The 18069-nt window shown below is 40.7% G+C and overlaps 1 protein-coding gene across 2 annotated transcripts; it reads right to left on the reverse strand.

The window, feature by feature from the left end:
* Positions 1–640: 640 nt before the first annotated feature.
* Positions 641–7805, reverse strand: LOC149318787 (protein FAM241B-like). Of its 2 annotated transcripts, none has more exons than XM_089510462.1 (3): positions 7721–7805; positions 5593–5718; positions 641–2008 (listed from the first exon to the last, which is right to left on the reverse strand). In XM_089510462.1, the coding sequence occupies exons 2-3, from the start codon at positions 5683–5685 to the stop codon at positions 1706–1708; spliced, it is 396 nt and encodes a 131-aa protein (XP_089366588.1). In that variant the 5' UTR covers positions 5686–5718; positions 7721–7805; the 3' UTR covers positions 641–1705. The 2 variants fall into 2 exon arrangements, with proteins under 2 accessions (XP_089366588.1, XP_089366589.1); XM_089510463.1 differs by lacking the exon at positions 7721–7805 and adding an exon at positions 7265–7672.
* Positions 7806–18069: the final 10264 nt, after the last annotated feature.

Here is an 18069-nt window from a genome sequence, read left to right on the forward strand (position 1 = left end):
GTTGATTTTCAGAAGTAATCAGTGGCTTGAGGGAATCAGAAGGAATTCATGGAACTACCAGCAAATAGCAGTCAATATTATTGGTATATATGGATGGGTCCTCCCACTCCTTTGGGTCTTACATGCTTGTCTAGGAAGACTTTTCTCTTCATTCCTTACTTCAATCTTGGGAGGCTTGACAAAGTTTTTCCCAAAAACAAAGAGAGGCTTTCTCTTATTATCATGATGTTGTCAAAGTCTCTGGGTGTGTACACATGGTCAAACATTCTCTGTGTTATATTTCTACATGTTTATTTGTATGTTTGTTTTTAAATATGCTGCAAGTTATCCTACATCTCCGGATTAAAATATGAAAAGGGTAAACAGATAGCTCTGTTTTTTTCATTTAAGCCTACAATGTTCATCACTGGGCCAAGATCAATCAGGGGATAAAAAGAATGCTACAACCTATTCAGAAAAAAAAGGGGGGGGAGGTATGCAATAAGGAGCAATTTCCATCTAGTAAGGAAGAGGTGAGTTACAAAAAGTTCTCCTTTGAATGAATCCTGTGGCTCCTCAGCATTTTAGAACACAGATTGCTACCAGAGGAAGAAGTGTGAGACAGCATTTCTATTGGGTTGGGGTGAAAAAATGTAGTCAGTTCCATTCATTCAGTTTATTAGGAGAAGCAAGAACAATTTCACACTTGTTCACTGTGCTGTAAGACAGTACAGCAAGATTAAACCACACACACATACACACACACCCAGAGGATATTATAAAACAGGTTCACACTTGGGGCACCCCCATATGAGCACCCAAGAAGCTGCCTTTGAACAAGCACTCATTCAGACATTATTGGCAAGAACCAAGGCCTCCTACAAGGGGAGTGTACACATAAGAGCCATGCAGACAGCTTCCACATGAAGGCACCAGTTCTCAAAATGACTCTTCCTCACAAACACTGATTCAATGTAAGTCCAGAGATCTCTCCAAACCCCAAATACTGTATGGAGGAGAGAGGCATGGCCAAGGATGTTTCCATGAATGCAAGCCTCTTTCATTACTGTGATGGGATTTCGATGTTGTGATTGATCCCAATAAGGAACCTTGATTTACAAAATCACTCTTCAAACACCAGCCCATTTTAAGCAATCTGTACAAATGGGGCACTTATATCCTTGCTTTAAACCTTCTGCTGTTGTCGAATTTTCACAGTCCTCCCCATATCTATGTCATATAGGGGGGAAAAGTGCCTTTCGACATGTTAGGTAATACCTCTTAAAGATATCTAGTTGTGGTCCTTTCAATTCCCCACTCCTAGCTTCATCTCACCCCCTCCACCCAAGACCATCACTGCATTTGCTCTATCTAGAACAGCAAAATAAATCTCATACTTCTGACAGAGTGCCTTGTGCCACTGACAAAGCCAGGTTTCACGCTTCAGCAGGAGGCAACCAGGGTGGGGAAAATGAAACTCTTATGACTTCACATGCCACAATGGTCAGATCTGTTCCCAACAAGTTTAATTCCTGAAGATTTTGGGGGAAAGAATATACATGAGCAAGCACACTCATAATGGGGGCACATGACCCATACTTTCCATTTTTCTCTCCTCCATTCTCTTATTCTTTCACACCATCACACTCTTACTCACACATACACACCAAGAAAATCTGTCTCTCTTTCTGTAGAGCAGCAATCACGGCCCATACAGAAGTCCTTGTCATCGCTGGCTTAATTGGGAAACAACGTAGATGAGGCCCACTAAGAGCAAGCCACGCACCCCGACCATCATGAGCAGAAGCAGCAATAAGATGGACATGACTGGTTCCACCACCTGGTTGCCAAGGTTCCAGGTTGGGAAGCCCATGTTCACCAACTGTTGATTGATGTCTGAAAATGGTGAACGCTCCCCTGGCCTTGCACCCTGTTGCTGCTGATGGTGATGGTGATGGTGCTGCTGTTGCTGCTGTTGATAGTGTTGTTGTGGAGCAGGACCTGCATTAGTCATCATGTTGAAAAAGGCCTGTAGAGAAAATGCAGAGAAAGGGATGAAGACATTTAGCTAATGAAAAAAGAGCTGTAAGAAGGAAAGGCAAGAAATGTAGCCATTTAAGTCATTCACAGAAACAAACAAACAAAAAACCTCACTACGTAATGTTATGAACAGCAGCATCTATACAGACCTGAGGCCTACAGTCCAGCATCCCAGATGCTCATGGGAAGTCCATCAACAGCTACTGGCATTCAGAAAAGCATTGCCTCTGATACTGGAAGGCATATATAGCACTAGTGGCCTTTCGTAGCCACCGTAAACTTGTCTAATCCCCTTCTAAAGTTGTCTGAATTTGTGGCCATTCCACATCATGAGGATGAGAATCCCAGTATAACAATATGCTGTGCGAAAAACTCCTTCCTTTTAACTGCCCCGAATTTTGCAACATTACGTTTTATGGAAAGACCTCAAGTTTCAACATTATAAAAGAAGGGAGGATTCCTTTCTTCAAACTATGCACATTTTTATAATAATAATAAAATATTTATTTATATCCCACCTTTCCCTTTTGAGGATCTAGGCGGGTAACAACAATCCAATATAAAATTCAAAAACAATGATGACATAATCCCAATCCCCTAACCCTCCCTCCTTCTGCTAAAATACAAGTAAAACATCACATTATAATGACAGAAACAGTATCACATATTACACCTAGTTGCGTAGGAAATGCAACTAGAATTAGGAGCACAGAGAAAATATTTACTGGAGTGATCGTTGGGAGAGGCAATGGGTAGGTGGGTAGTTCAGATTCTCATTTTGGAGGTTAGTTTGGGAAGGCCCACCAGAAGAGACTAACCTCCACAATGAGAATCTGAACTATCTACCTACCCATTGCCTCTCCCAAAGATCCCTCCAGCAAATATTTTTCTGTGATCCAAATTTTAGTTGCATTTCCTACGCAACTAGGTATAATATGTGATACTGTTACTGTATTCTTTTTAAATATAAAGCACAGCCTGGCTCACACATCAAGACCTGGCTCACACATACAGATCAACTTGCTAATACAGTCAGCTGAAAAGAACCATGTTTGAGGCAATCATACTTTTCTCCGTAGGATGGCCCGATCACATATGCGAACTTTCAACTAATGTTGCCATCTTGATGCATGTGCATGCCTCAGTCACCCTTTCATTTATACTGAATCAGCTGTTCAAGGGATGCCTAATGGTTCCAAATCCTATAAACAGAGAGCTAAGGTAACCAGGTAGCTAAAGAACTGATGAATCAGAAAGTCCTTTGATCACTGTCACTTCTCCTTTGAACCCACCAGGTGGCATTATGTAAAACCAGTTCCATTCTGAGTCCACACTTTCATCTGCGATCTGAGGGGTAACACTGAACTTCTGTTGTAAGGATTACAGTTTAAGGCCTGTCAAATACTTAGAATGCTTGAAATCACTGTGCAAGTGTTGTCGTTATTAAGCAAGCAACTGATTTAACAAGACATATCAAAATTTGCAAATTGTGAGTGCAGCGATTTTTTCCAAAGGGATGGTTCTATTTAAATTACTTATGTACTCCTTTTTGCTATGCAAACTAATGCAAACAAAAAAACAATACATACAGCAGCACCAGTGATAAAAGTAAACAAATACAGCCGCTTTGGAGAATTAAAATAAAATGCTTTAGGCTGCAGTCCTTCATTCAACTGCCTTGAGATATATTCTACTGAATTCAGTGTTTACTTCTGAGCTGAGACGTACAACACTGCACTATAACCTTATTATTGCCTCCTTAATACAAAGCTCTGCTTGCTCACACTAACATTTCCATTTTTAAAATCCATGCAAAATCCTATTCCATCATTCAGAATTCCAAAATCCACAGTACTCCAAAATCCAAAATGTTTTGAGCTATAACACAAGTAGCACAGTACGTATCTGAACTATTCATAAGGCTGGAGGAGAGATGCAATGATCTATGAAATGGTGGGAATTCATACCTCCTGCTATTTCACAGAACCTCAGACTCTCTCCAGTCTCATTATGTATATGCAAACACAGGTATTCCAAAATCTGAAATATAGAACACTTACAGTCCCAAACATTTCAGATAAGGAATACTCAATCTGTATAAGGGATACTCAACCTGTATTCAACAGTGAAACATAAAGCCTGTTCATGAAGCAGCACTGCTTTACAGCAAAAGCATTTAAAACACAAAGGCAGATTGCCAGATGTAAATGATTATGCACATGTGTACAAGCTTGAGGAAAAACAAATTGCATAATAATAATAATAATAATAATAATAATAATAATAATAGCAGCAGCAGCAGCAGGAGGAGGAGGAGGAAGATTTGTGCTTTCACTACATAAAAATCAATGATCAGAGGCCATCCACCTCTGAATGCCAGCCGCTGGAGGACTATTGTAGTAAGGTTCTGCTTGTGAGCGCCCCACAAGCATGTGTTTGGCTACTCAGGGAAATAGACTAGACAGATCTTTCGTTTGCTCCAGCTTGGTTCTACTTACCGTATATACTCAACTATAAGTTGAAAAATTTATGCCCCAAAATGAACTCGAAAATCCTGGGTAGACTTATGGAAGGGTCAATGAGTTAATGCTAATAAATTTTGTGAAAGAAGAAGTGCCCACCTTTCTCTGTAGCCTTGTAATGGCTCCCTGTTTGAAGCCCCGGGGGCCGCTCTCCTCCTCTCCCCGTGTGTGTGTGTGTGTGTGTGTGTGTGTCTGTCTGTCTGTCTGTCTGTCTGTTTCCCTCTCTGCTTTCCCGCGGGAAAGGAACATGCCCTGGCTTGTACCCCATTTTGCCTGGAAGCCCTGGGGGTGAAAGGTAGAGAGAGAGAAAGGATTGTCCTCCATTTCTGCTAGCTATGAGCTTTGGAGTCCTGGGGGTGAAAGGTAGAGAGACAGTGGGGTCTGTCCTCCTTTTCACAAGCCATGTGCCTTGGAGATGCTTTTGGTAAGGGGAAGAGAGAGAGAGAGAGAGAATGTGTGTGTGTGCGCGCGCGCATGCGCACACTGAGGTTTGTTTCCCCTTTTCCATGCTGAGACTGATGCTTGGGAGAGGTCCAGAGAGTGAGATATAGGGAGGGAAGTCATGCTTTGTTTCCCCCACCCCCTTTAGATATTTTGTAACAGCCTCCAGTGTTTGCCCCTCGACTTATCCACGGGTCATATCAAAATCCATGATTTTGGATCCAAAAACTGCCCTCGACTTATACATGAAGTCGACTTATACATGAATATATACGGTAAGTTCTTAAGATGGATTTGGCATACTCCCAGATGGTACCAAATACATTAAGAGGGAGAGGATGATATTGCATTTGGGCCCTGCTTATGAGCTGTCCATAGACAACTGGACAGCCACTGAGTGAACAGAAGCTGAACTGGACTGGCCTTTAGTTTGACCCAGTAAGGCTTTTCCTATGTTTACGGTAATATGTAAAACATCTTTGTAAAGACTGATCATTGGCCATACCAACCATACTAAATAATTAAACATCCATCCATGGCAATAATGAAATCTTTAAAGTTTTTGATGTCGTCTTAAACAACTGCAAAACACATATTAATTTTTCCTTACTGGTCGGGAGAAGTTATCCCTGTTCTGAGTGCTCTGCCTCACTCGAGGATCGTCATCTTGTACAATATCTCCATTGGCCAAAATCCGCACCATCCTTAGAACTCTATAGTGTTTGCCTGGTCACACCTGTAACACACAGGAGAAAAGTGTTTAGTAAGATGGACTACTCCCATGGAGGTGAGGCAAGACAAGATGGGACATAGTGCCACACCACAAAGCCAGACTTTTTAGAATGAACCCCAACACTCTTGCTCTATAGTCAGAGCTGCCAGTGCAGAAATGCAGGTTAGAATTCTTACTCCACTGAACATCTAAGTGCTATGCCTGATCCAACAGCTCTATCAAGTATTATGAGGTGACAATAAAGCAGGCCCTGACTGGCAAAGATGTTTCGTACATCATCTCTGAAGACAGAGATATCATCCAATGTGGCAGAGAAGACCATTTTCAGCCAAACCGTTCTCAAAAACCACATTTCAGAGGTAGAGAGCCAACAGCAAAAGGTTGAATTAAAAAAAAAACTTCAATAAAAAAAACCGCCAGCATGTTTTAAAGCTTTTACTGCAGGTAACTAAACCACAACAGAGGCATTTTAACTGTCTGCAAGGGGGGGAACAATACATAAATTAGAATGCAACTAATAATGCATAGTACATTTGGCATCTGTCATCAGCCAAATGGGTTTGAAGTCCTTAGTAGCATCAAGGCCAAATGTTAACAGCTGCCCAGGGTCACAGAAAGATCTCATTTGTGGGTTTTTCGGGCTATGTGGCCATGTTCTAGAAAATTTTCTTCCTGTACTGAAAGTGCCATGTTTAAATCTCACTAACATTACAAATTCACTTAGAAGAGCCATTCTGTTTTGGTCCCTGGATAAGAATAATTCTTGGGAAAGTGTGAAGCACTCTGAAAGTACACAAATCCCCAGTTAAAAGTATGGAGCAATGCAACCATCATATTAACTGCTAGGAGTGCTGACACCAGCGCCTGCCTTTTAAACCACGAGGTGTCCTTCTGAATACTTTGCCTGTGGAAGAATTCAGAGACATATTAGTATGCTGGTATGAAATATCAGTATACAAAGGGATCCCGTAGCACCTTTAGCAGAAGCTTCCATAGAACAGGGCTACTGCCACACTGCAGAAATAAAGCAGTTTGGCACCACTTTAACTGCCACAACTCAGGGATGTGTATGCAAAGGGATCTTGTAGCACCTTTGAGACTTAACTGTATGAAAGAAGTTGTAGTAGCAGCTTTCCTAGATTTAATCTACTGCATCTGAGGAAGCAGACCATACACTACACTGTTATAGCACTATTATTCCCCTTTAACTGCTAAAGTTACTTCCTGAGGGACCCTGGGATTTGCAGTTTAGGGAAGGGCATTGAGAATTCCCAGTCAGGGAGCTCTAGTGTGTGTGTGTTGTGTGCTTTCAAGTAGTTGTCGACTTATGGTGACGCTAAGGCAACCTTACCACAGGGCTTTTGTGGCAAGACTTGTTCAGAGGAGATTTGACACTTCACTAAACTACAAACCCCAGAATCCCACAGAAGGCAGCCAGGGCAGTTGAAGTGGAACAATAGTGCTGTAACTGTGTAGATATTGCCACAAGTCCAGGAGGAATCCCAACATGTCCTCCATTTTGAGCCACGACTGAGAAGCATGAATTTACATTTATATCAGAGTCTTCTTCTTGTTTTCCTTTGGCCAGGTCCCACATTTGTTTCTTGAACGCCCTCCATGTTGTGGTGCCTTGCCTTCCTTTGCAGTTGAGACAGCTGACAGGGCTGACCACAGGCCCTCCTTTTTCAGGACATGCCCACCATTCCTAACCCCTGTCCGGGAGGAATCCCAAAACGTCCTCCATTCTGAGCCATGACTAAGAAGCATGGGGTTTTCATCTCTAGGAGTGGGGCTTAGCTTTCTTATATGTTGTCCTGTCCCTCCATTTTCCCAGGGCCTTGTCCTGCTGTGCAGTGAGGACAGCCCTGGCCACTCTGTCCATGCTCAAGGGCCCCATGGACCTCCCCCTGACTCTGGGGCTGGCTTCCCTCGAGGGGCACCCAGAGGAGAGCAACCCCATCGCCCGCCCGCCTCCCTCCCAAACCGGGCCCAACGGCCCCTTTACCTTCCCCTCCGACAGCGTCACTTCCGCCCTTCCTTTTCCCGCGGGCAGAACAGCTGAGCTCCGCATCTTCCGGGGAAGCCCTCGCCACCGGAAGTGACGCAACAATGGAAGGGGCTCGCGGTTGGTGTCCCTCGCGCGCCCTCTTTCGGCGCCTCCCTGAATTGCGGGCGGCTCAAGGAGAGCTTCCCTCAGACAGTGCTCCCCAAACTGTGTCCTTTGAGAGATGCTGGACTTCAGCTCCCAGAAGCCTGAGCCATGCTGGCCAAAAGCCTGGGATTCTGGGAGCTGAAGTCCAAAATCCCTTAAAGGGCACAATTTGGGGACCACTGATATATAGTTTCAGGTACTGTAATACTATATATATGTGTGTGTGTGTGTGTGTACACACAAATATTATATATATATATATATATATATATATATACACACATACTAACATGCACACACACACACTAATACTATATATATATATATATATATATACAAACACACACACACAACTATATATATTTACACACGCACACGCACACAATAATACTCTCTCTCTATATATATATATATGCACACACACACATACATACTAATATCTGTGTGTATATATATACACATACACACTAATACTATATATACACACACACACACACACACACACTAATACTATATATATATGTATATATATATGTATATATATATAGTATTACAGTACCCCAAACTGTGCCCTTTAAGAGATTTAAGAGATTGTGGATTTCAGCTCCCAGAAGCCTCAGCCATAATAAATAATAATAATAATAATTATTATTATTATTATTATTATTATTTGTATACCGCTATTCCAATACAGATCACAGCGGTTTCCAACATTAAAATTCCACAAAACAATGGTTACAATAATATCTCAACAAAGTGCCATGTTGTCCAATAGCCTGGGATTCTGGGAGCTGAAATCCAAAATCCCTTAAAGACACAGTTTGGGGACCCCTGCCTCAGGGCTTTTGCTGAGAGGTGGAGGAAGGTGATCAGGGGCGTCCTCCTTTTCCAGAACATGCCCTACATTTAAACTTTCTCTCCAGGAGGAATTCCAAAACGTCCTCCATTTTGAACATTTTGACTAAGATGAGCCTGAATTTATATTTATATGGCTGGGTTTTGTTTTTGTTTTTTAAGCTTTTGTTTGGGCATGTCCTACATTTTTTTCTGGGATGTCCTCCATTTTGTCTTCCTTTTGCTGTTATGACACTAGATCACCCTGGACAGGAGAGATTGAAGTTTGTGTTTGCTGGCTCCTACTGGAAAGGATAGGATTTTAGACACACACCCTGCTGAGTTAAATGAGTGCATTAATTATTTATTATTATTATTATTATTATTATTATTATATTCATTTATATCCCACCCTTCTCCCAAGACATGGACTCAGGGCGGCTTACAACATTTAAAAAACACACAATTAAAAACATATAAAAATAGTACATTAAAACAGAATTCAATTACTACAATAATTAAAACAAAATACATATTAAAATATCAAATACTTTAGTAGTGCAAACTATTTTTGCATTGAGCAGAACCTGGTTTTCGGCATTTGAAATAAGCTGAAGACAAAGGCGGAGGAGCAGAGAGAAACTGGGACATTTTAGGAGCTACTGAAAAAGCTAGAACAACAGGATTAATTGATTTATTTATTATAAAATAAAACTTTTAATTGTAATATATTTAATTCTTTTTTTAAGGGGGGATATTGTAATTTTATGTATTATATTCTATGTGGACGTTTTAGTGTGGGCCGCTCTGATTTTCTTGCTACTGAAGAGCAGGATATAAATAAAAGTTTTATTTTATTTATTATTTATAGGGCCACCTTTTATAGTCTCAGTCTAAGATACATAGATGACACAATAATACTGATGGAAAACATCATGGACTTGGAACAATTACTAAGGAAGGGTCAAAAAAGAAAATGCAAAGGCAGGATTGCTGCTGAACATAAAATAAAAATAATGACCACAGAGGATCTACATATATTCAAATTAGACAATGAGGAAATTGAAAAAAAATTCTCGTACCTGGGATCAAACATTGATCAGAATGGAGACTGCAGTCAAGAGATAAGAAGAAGAGTAGGAATGGGAAGGGCAGCCATGAAAGAGCTACAGAAGATCCTAAAGAGCACTACAGTTATAATTGTCCAAGCCATGGTATTTCCAGTCACTATGTATGGATGTGAGAACTGGAGTGTGAAATAAAAATTGGATAAAAAGAAAATCACCTCATTTGAGATGTGCTGGAAGCGAGTGCTGAGGATATCATAGATAGCCAAAAAAGACAAACAAATGGGTCCTTGAGCAGATCAAGCCTGAAATATGCCTAGTAGTCAAGATGATTAAATTGAGGCTGTTGTACTTTGGTCACATCATGAGAAAGCATTACTCATTAGAAAAGTCAATAACCTTAGGGAAGGTGGAACGCAGGAGAAAGAGAGGAAGACCACACACCACATGGATAGGCGTAATCCGGGAAATCATAGCCCCGAATCTACAAGACCAAAGCAGAGCAGTGGAGGATGGGGTCTTGGAGACGTCTCATCCATAGGGTCATCTTGAGTAGAGGTCAACTCAAGGGCAGTTAACAAAAAGTCAAGTACATATATAGTGTCCATTTTAATTTCTCTCTTGTTGTGATTAAAGTTGTTCCAGGTTCCAAAGATGTAATGCGTCTTTATTTTGATTTGTCGATTGTATAGTTCAGCATTTCATTACTTAAAACCTGAATAAGATGTAATGAAATCCAACATAATATGCTTGCATATATTCTAAATGCATAGTGAAGAACGTTTTTTAAGTTTTAAATCAGGTACTACATTACAGATGGGTCCAAAGATCTGCAGAGAAAACGAGGATTTCAGTAAAGTCCCACATCATGAGCAGAATCAATGTTAGATTCAAGCCCACAACTTTGCTTGTATGTAACTAACATTGCTTGTATGTAACTGACTTTCCCAATATTACTCAAAAAGAAAAGCTCCATGTAACACAGTGTAAGAGCCAGTGGTGTTCCTGTACTGGGACATCCAGTGAAGGAGGTGGGCCTTCTGGGGGGGGCAGGGCTCCTGGTGAGGGAAAGGATGGGATGGCATGTGGGGATGGAAGTACGGGTATGACATTGGGGAGCACATGTGGGCAACTGTGGGGACAGCATGGTGGGGAGCACATATGGGGGAGCCCAGGGATGGGGTGGGGGTGGAAGTGCATGCGGGTGAGCATGGGGACAGCATGGGAGTGATACTACCTGCACACTCATGCAATTATTGTCTTTGTTCTTGTACTTGATTCCTGGGCTTGACTTCTCTTGCTGACATCAAACAACTGGTTTGGGTTTCACTGAGAAATGGGTGATAGGCCAAAGTCTGATATTAACTCATCTCCCTTTACATATTCAGCAGTGGTCTTCCTTTTTTAACTTCTCTCCCTGAGCCTTGCATGATATGATGGCAATGCAGAGCATGTCAAAAGAGACTGGGTTAGGAAGTGAATGGCTCCTCGGAGATGAAAGGAATTCAGCAGAAGATAGGGCGGGAGGTCTGTGTTCAGCAGAGAGATCAGGCTTTGTTCAGCATCTCCCTCCAGTTCATTTATTCCATGATGAACTGGAGGAAGATACTGAACAAAGCCTGATCTTCATGCCAAAAACATTCCACCCCTCCCTCTTGAATTCTGAACTCTCTTCATTGTGTAGGGGGGGAATCTCCACAGCTTTAGTGAATAGTACTGGAAAAGCAACTTTGCCTCCTCTACCAAAGATTTATATCTACTGTGTCACAAATCTATTCTAATACAATGATCATTTCCTCTTCCCATTTCCGTGAAAGGTGGTGGAAAACATGTGAAGGTACATTTCTTGAAAAGCTAATTCTTTACCCTCCCACCCTGGCCTATAGCCCTCTTCAGATATTATTCTTGAGTCCGTTCAAATACTCCACAGTCGGGCAAAAGAGCTTTGTATGTGGGCCTTGCCCTTCAACATTTCTACCGACTCCATTCCTAATCTCTCTGTGATGAGGGGGATGCTGGGTCTTATCATGAAAATACAACTCAGTGTTAGTCATTTGTGGTTTTAAGGTTCTTTTCCAAGGATAGGGAGAGGTGCTTGCTTACTCCTATTCGAATTGGTTGCTTCCCACAGGTGCTATTCCCTAACTTTTAAAGAAAAGGCTGGTCCTTTTGTAAAGCTTCATCATCTTGTGTCCTTGTGTGCATCTACACAGTACAAATAATGCAGTTTGACACCAGTTTAACTGTCATGAGTCCATGCTACAGGATCCTAGGATTTGTAGTTTTGTGAGGCAGCAGCACTCTTTGGCAAAGGAGGCTAAAAACCTTCTGGAACTACAAATCCCAGGATTCCATTGGGCCACTTTGAATCTTGTGATGGGAGAAAGGTGAAATATAAATTAAATAAGTAAAAAATAATGTAAAAGTCACAGAATCCCTTAATGACATAGTTAGACCAGTTTTGTGTTTTTTAAAAGAAGAAGCTGGTTACCTTACTTGAAGGATTGTTTGCCTCCCGCATATGTACCTATTAGAGATTAAGGAGTTTATCACATGGGGAAAATTGGAAGTTTAAAAGGGGTAGGTCCTGTGTTTCTTGTGCAAATTAAGTGTAATTGTGTGATTGGTTTTACATAGCATAGTGTGCAATGCGCTATTAATCCGATAAGAAAGAGACATGATCCAGCATTTATGCATTCATGGGAAAATATTGTGAATGCATTTTTTTTATTCATTCATGAATTTGCTTTATTTGCGCAGTTGCTATAGTGTGAAAACTAATTTCGGTTTATTCATAGGGTAATCATTTATTTTGATATGTTGCTGGATTTCCCATAGTTTATTGGGATAAGTTTACCTCTGGTTCAGCTTTGTGGGCAGACATTTCATGCTCTGGATTATTTCTTATTGGTATTGTTATGTTCCTTTATGCATGTGGCAGGAAATGCAGGGATAGGTTGGAGGTCATTGAAATAAATAGTTACGATGAGGATGATGAGGATGAGTACAGTGAACACCTGGTATCTGCTGGGATTTGTCCAGGACCTCACTGTAGATTCCAGTGATGCAATTATTACTCATGTACGCATGTGCGAAAGTCGCTATTTCCAAACCATTAGCAGGATATTCACACATTTGTGTGAAAACCAAATACTACCCTCTTTATTGTGTTGGTAATGCACCCTTATCATGTTATTGTTGGCTGTGTGTGAAAATTATTTGTGTATTTGCGCTCTTTTGCACAGTGCATCCTAAGAGGATGGTGGCACATATGGTCCTTGTGTGATAAACTAAGATAAGTTTTGAGGCCCTAATATTGTTGCCAACATATGAAATGAGGCAGGTAGAGAGAAGGCTGTTTCCATTAAAGCATCCAGATTCTAACAGTGCTTCCACAGAGAACTGACTTTGCATCTGTAGTTTTATTTTCTTAGATTTTTAAGACATAAAACATGTTCCTGCTTTTTAGATCTTCTGGAAATGACACCTGCTGTTAGTTGTAACTTCAGAATTTTTGCAGGTTTTTTTTTAATGTATTATTTTTCCTGTTATGTTTTGCATCTTTTTTAAAGTCTCAGTTTGTACAGTAAACCACCCGGCAAACTTTACGTATCAAGCAGTTGAAAATGAATCTCTCAGAAAACCAGAAGCCTTCTTTTCTCTTTAGTAACCTGATCAACATAAGGGGCAAGCTGATAAAATGTGTGGCCTGATGTGCTCAGTGGTCCTTCTAACTGATGTTACAATTGTTTCTGAGAACATGGAGGAGATGGATTAATGTAGCAGCCCCAAACTTTGAGCTCTTCTTTCCTACTCTTGAAGAGTCCCCCTCATCCATTAGAAAAGAAGGCAGCCATCTGCTAAAAGGATTAGTTCTGTTGCTCAGGCTCACAATGTGGACCTACAGCATCTCTTAGTTGAAGCCCTTTTGGATCTTGTTTTGCTTCCTCCTCCTAAAGAGACGATTTGAATTTGTTTATTAATGATATATTTTAGTCATCTTCCATGACTGTAGTCTTTGGATGTTGGTGCTTTTAAGGTTTTTACAATATGAAATAGTAAAATTCAGTGTCAACAAATTATAAAACCTCCTTACATTTATCAATTTTGAATGCCAGTTAAAATTATACAAGGCAAATAGGCAGCAGTAATAAATGCAATAAAAGATTTTTTTCAGTTAAAAGCCAAAAAAAGCAGGTACGTTTTAAAAGACCACTTTAAAAACAGCTGCAGAGGGAGTCAACTCTTTGTTGTTGTTAACTGTTGTGAATCCAGTAATGAATCCTGTGGCAGCTTTCAGACTGATTGAAAGAAAGAAGTTTGTAGCATAGGCTTTTGTGGGTTTCAGTCCATTTCATAAGATGTAGGTGAAGCTATAAAAGCTTATGCAGTAAACCATTGTCTCTCAGTAAGTCTCAAAGATGCTATGGAATTCTTTTGTATCATTTATTCCTGAAAGAGACTAACACTCCTGTCTTTGAATGCTACAATAATAGAATTTAAATTAGCCACGACCAACTTAAACCCCACTGATTTCAGTGGATCATCTCTAAGGAAGACTAAGGCCCAGTATCATGCTGAGAGTAGTAAGGAAATGAGAGACAATAAATAAATAAGTAAACAAGTACTGTCCTCCAGATGTCAATGCACTGCAAACTCTGCCATCACTAGCCATTAGCTATGTTGCTAGAGCTAATGGCAACTGAAGTCCCTTTGAGGGCCATGAGTTGTCCACCTGCTATTTTTTAAAAAACTAGTTCTCAGAAGTAGTCCAGTCAATAATGGGCAGGCATACTGTACATCACATTTCACCTTTATAAAAAGTTTTAAATGGTTCAACATGCCTAATTCACATACATTCTCCTGCTATCAATTTCATTCTCCACCCTCAAAGGTCATAAGATTGACCCCATAATGCATGTAGGAGGCACTGGAGCTGAGAAATCATTTGTGTGAGACTTTCTCATGCACAGGCATTTGAACCCAGGCCCTGCTGTCTGTAAGCTGTAGTAGACTACAGCTGGATTCTGAGGGAGTGTGGCATCCAAGATGGAAATCCCATCTTGAAAATGGGGATGAGCATTGATTTCTCAGGATTGGAAGAATCCAAAGTGAGCAAATCAACTTGTCGAGAACAGAGCGGATTTACAGTATTGTCAAGGACACCTCCGATTGCAGCTGCTTGCTGCAGGGTGAATAGTTTCACAGCTCTCCAAAGAGATGACTGAATTTAATTTGAGATGAATGGGTGCCTCCCTCAATCTAGATGACATTTTCATTGCAAACTAACAAGGGGAGAAATCCAATTACATCACAAAGGAGCTCTTCCTAATAGGCCATTCAACTTGGAGAGAGAGTGTAGGGGTGAGTGTGTGCCTGTGTGAAGAATATGTCTGTGTGAAGAGGGGTGGAACTGCTTTCCAAACCAAAGTCTGGGGGGGGGACCTCTGTGGCTATGGGGCAACGAGACAGATACAATGTGGGCAGCGTTCCGGCAGAAAGCAAAACACCCCTATCGTGGGGACCGCCAGCTACCACAACACTGGATTAAAGCCAGACAGATGCCAAGGGTCATGCTTTTAAGAGGAGAACCTGAAGGGAAATTCCCTCACTATATTGGAAAGACAAACTTGGATCCACAATGTGAAGGATTTCTAGGCCACTGAAGACCAATATAACTAAAGTGATTAGGATAATATCTCAAATACCAGCTCTTTCTCCCTTACAGAATCTCAGCACCTGTTCACATAAAACCTTGTTCAGGCTTAGGAGCTGAATGACATTGCATGGAACAGTCGTTCCTAAAAGGTACCATACATTTCCTCTCCACGTTCCCAGACAAATGAAAAGGCACAGTCATATTAGACTATGAATGAAAGCAACATTCTAATAGAGTGACACGAGCAGCAGTAGAAAACTTTGGTAGGTGAAAAACGGTAGCGAGGGGAAATATTTATCTAGATGTCTACAAAATGATTGCTCCAGTTTGAAGAATAGTCACTGAGCTTTAGTCCAGCTGAAATCAATAGTAATAAGTGATCAATAATAAATAATTAAAAACAGTAGGAGTTTAGGTATGAGTAGTTTCTGCTAGATGGAGTAACTCTTTTACACCGTAGCCCTCTTTTGTGGGTCATAGTGTATTGCTTAAAAAATTTAAGAATGACCATTTTGGGTGGTTTACTTAGAGAAAAGTTATGCTTCATAAAAAAGAAAGGCGATGTGCTGGAATGAAACACTTCTTGAATCCACTTGTTATTAATACATGGTTATGTGTAATACTTTCACACTGTAGGCAGTAACAACAGTTAATGAAACACTCTGATTCTGCTTTATGACATCTTGTGTTCTTCCTCCAAAGCATGGATGGGAAACATGGGCCCTCCAGATGTTGGATTTCAACAGGATTAATTCAAGATAGGTAAGAGATCATAGAAGTTGCAGTCTAGCATCATTCGGAGGGCCACAGGTTGCCTAGTCTAAAAGCCAACTCAAAGGATTGTTGTTATTGCAACAATGTCCTTCATAAATTATTTGGATTAAAGCCAGACAAATGTCAAGAGTCATGATTTTAAGAAGAGAAACAGTCTTGTGAAGACTGGTAGTATGACCAGGAAAATCTGTGAAAAATTATGTCAACTAGGATTTCTTGCCCTACCCAATTTAATTTCAAATTTCTTGTCCGTTTTTCATTCCAGAAAGAAACCCAAATCAGCTAGCATCAACAGGAAAAAACAATAATAACATTAAAACCCCCATAAACAATATGAAAATGATTTTAAATGAATAATAAACTTTCAATTGAATCTGAAAAAAATATTTCAAAGAACAAGGGCAATACAATATTCAGAAGCATCAAACCAAATTCCTGAAACACAGGCATTTCAACCAGTGTGGTGAGTCATACATTACAACATGCTCAAATCCACTGAAAAAAGCCTGTTTTGACTACACCATGCAAAAGAACAGGTGTGTTATTGCCAGTGTCCTTATGATAGAATATTTAGAGTGTTTGTGTGAGAGAGATTATATATAATTTGGTAAAGCCACCGGGGCAGATAAAACTGCCTCACCCAAGCTATGTCCACCCTTTACTTCAGCTTTATTCCTTTTACAACCACAACTGCTTTGAATGCCTTCCAGTTTATTACTATCTTCCTGAAACTGTAATATTGCAAAGAAACAAAGACAGTTGCTCCAAATGGCAATGTAATAGACACAAAAACGTGTGGCTCAAAATTTCATCCTTTCAGCTACCAAGAATGAGTTCTTTTAAAATGCAAAATGCTGAGCCAATAGCATCGGAAGTCGGGGGGGCGGTGTCACTTTCAGCTTATAGCCTTTTATTAGTGCTTCATAGTTCCCATTTTAAGATTTTTACCATTTTTATTCATATAAAATAAAGGAAATCAAGGAGCAAGAGAAGAAGACAAGCTATTTGGTTGACTGGCTTTAATATGGTCGTCCTTGCAAAAAGTGTTTCTTTATTAGACAATTCCCAATTTACCCATATCTAATTGCAGAGGATGCCATTTCCTCAGATCTATACCTCACCAAGAATAGATACAAAATGTGGAAAGGCCTATGTACAGAATGGTGTAGTTGCCTTCTTTCCCACTAGTAGAACACACACACATTATTTGGCTGGATTTGGGTATTATGCACTTTTGACTTCTCTCTTTCCTCCCTACCCCCTCTGCCTCCCTCTCCCTCTCAGACCCAATGTTAAGCCTTCAAGTTTCCTGTTGACTTCTGTTGACCCCATGAATTTCATAGTGTTTTCTTAGGCAAGGAATATTCAGAGGTGGTGTGGCCAGTTCCTTCCTCTGAAATATAGCCTGGTATTCCTTGAGAGTTCCCTATCCAAGTACTAACCAGACCTGATTCTGCTCAGTTTCCAGGGTCAAAAAGGATTTGCTATCTGACCTAGCAGAGGTCATTTGCTGCCTCAAGCAGCAAAACATTTGGTGCCACATAAAGGAATGAGAAAGACATTAAGAACCTAACCTACGTCTTGCCTTGTGTCCAAGTGGTACTCCTTTGGCTGCCATCATTTTCCTCCTTTGTCAACAAAAAAGGAGTGAACAGGGAACAATGAGCAGAAGTTGAAGAAAGAGAGAAGCAGAGAGGAGCGAGAGGAGAAATGAATGGAATTCCAGGACTGGCTCTCTCTCATATATTCCATTTGGTTGGCTTTTAAATCACTCTTCTGTCATTTCAGACAAGCCTGGCCAACCATCCGCCATCCTGGGAGAGAAGCATTGACTTGGCGCACTCAGCTGCACGCTGCAGGTAAATTAG

The sequence above is a fragment of the Sceloporus occidentalis genome, unplaced genomic scaffold (assembly GCF_023333645.1).
Source record: "Sceloporus occidentalis isolate IW3139 unplaced genomic scaffold, rSceOcc1.0.p SCAF_2, whole genome shotgun sequence".
NCBI classification, from domain to species: domain Eukaryota; kingdom Metazoa; phylum Chordata; class Lepidosauria; order Squamata; family Phrynosomatidae; genus Sceloporus; species Sceloporus occidentalis.

What these genes read in the sequence shown, in the direction of transcription:
- LOC149318787 (XM_089510462.1), bottom strand. Translation starts at nt 5,685, where the DNA reads ATGGTGCGGATTTTGGCCAATGGAGATATTGTACAAGATGACGATCCT. An exon ending in GGGATAACTTCTCCCGACCA is followed by an intron (nt 2,009 to 5,592) that starts GTAAGGAAAAAT and finishes TTTTCTCTACAG; the next exon opens with GCCTTTTTCAACATGATGAC.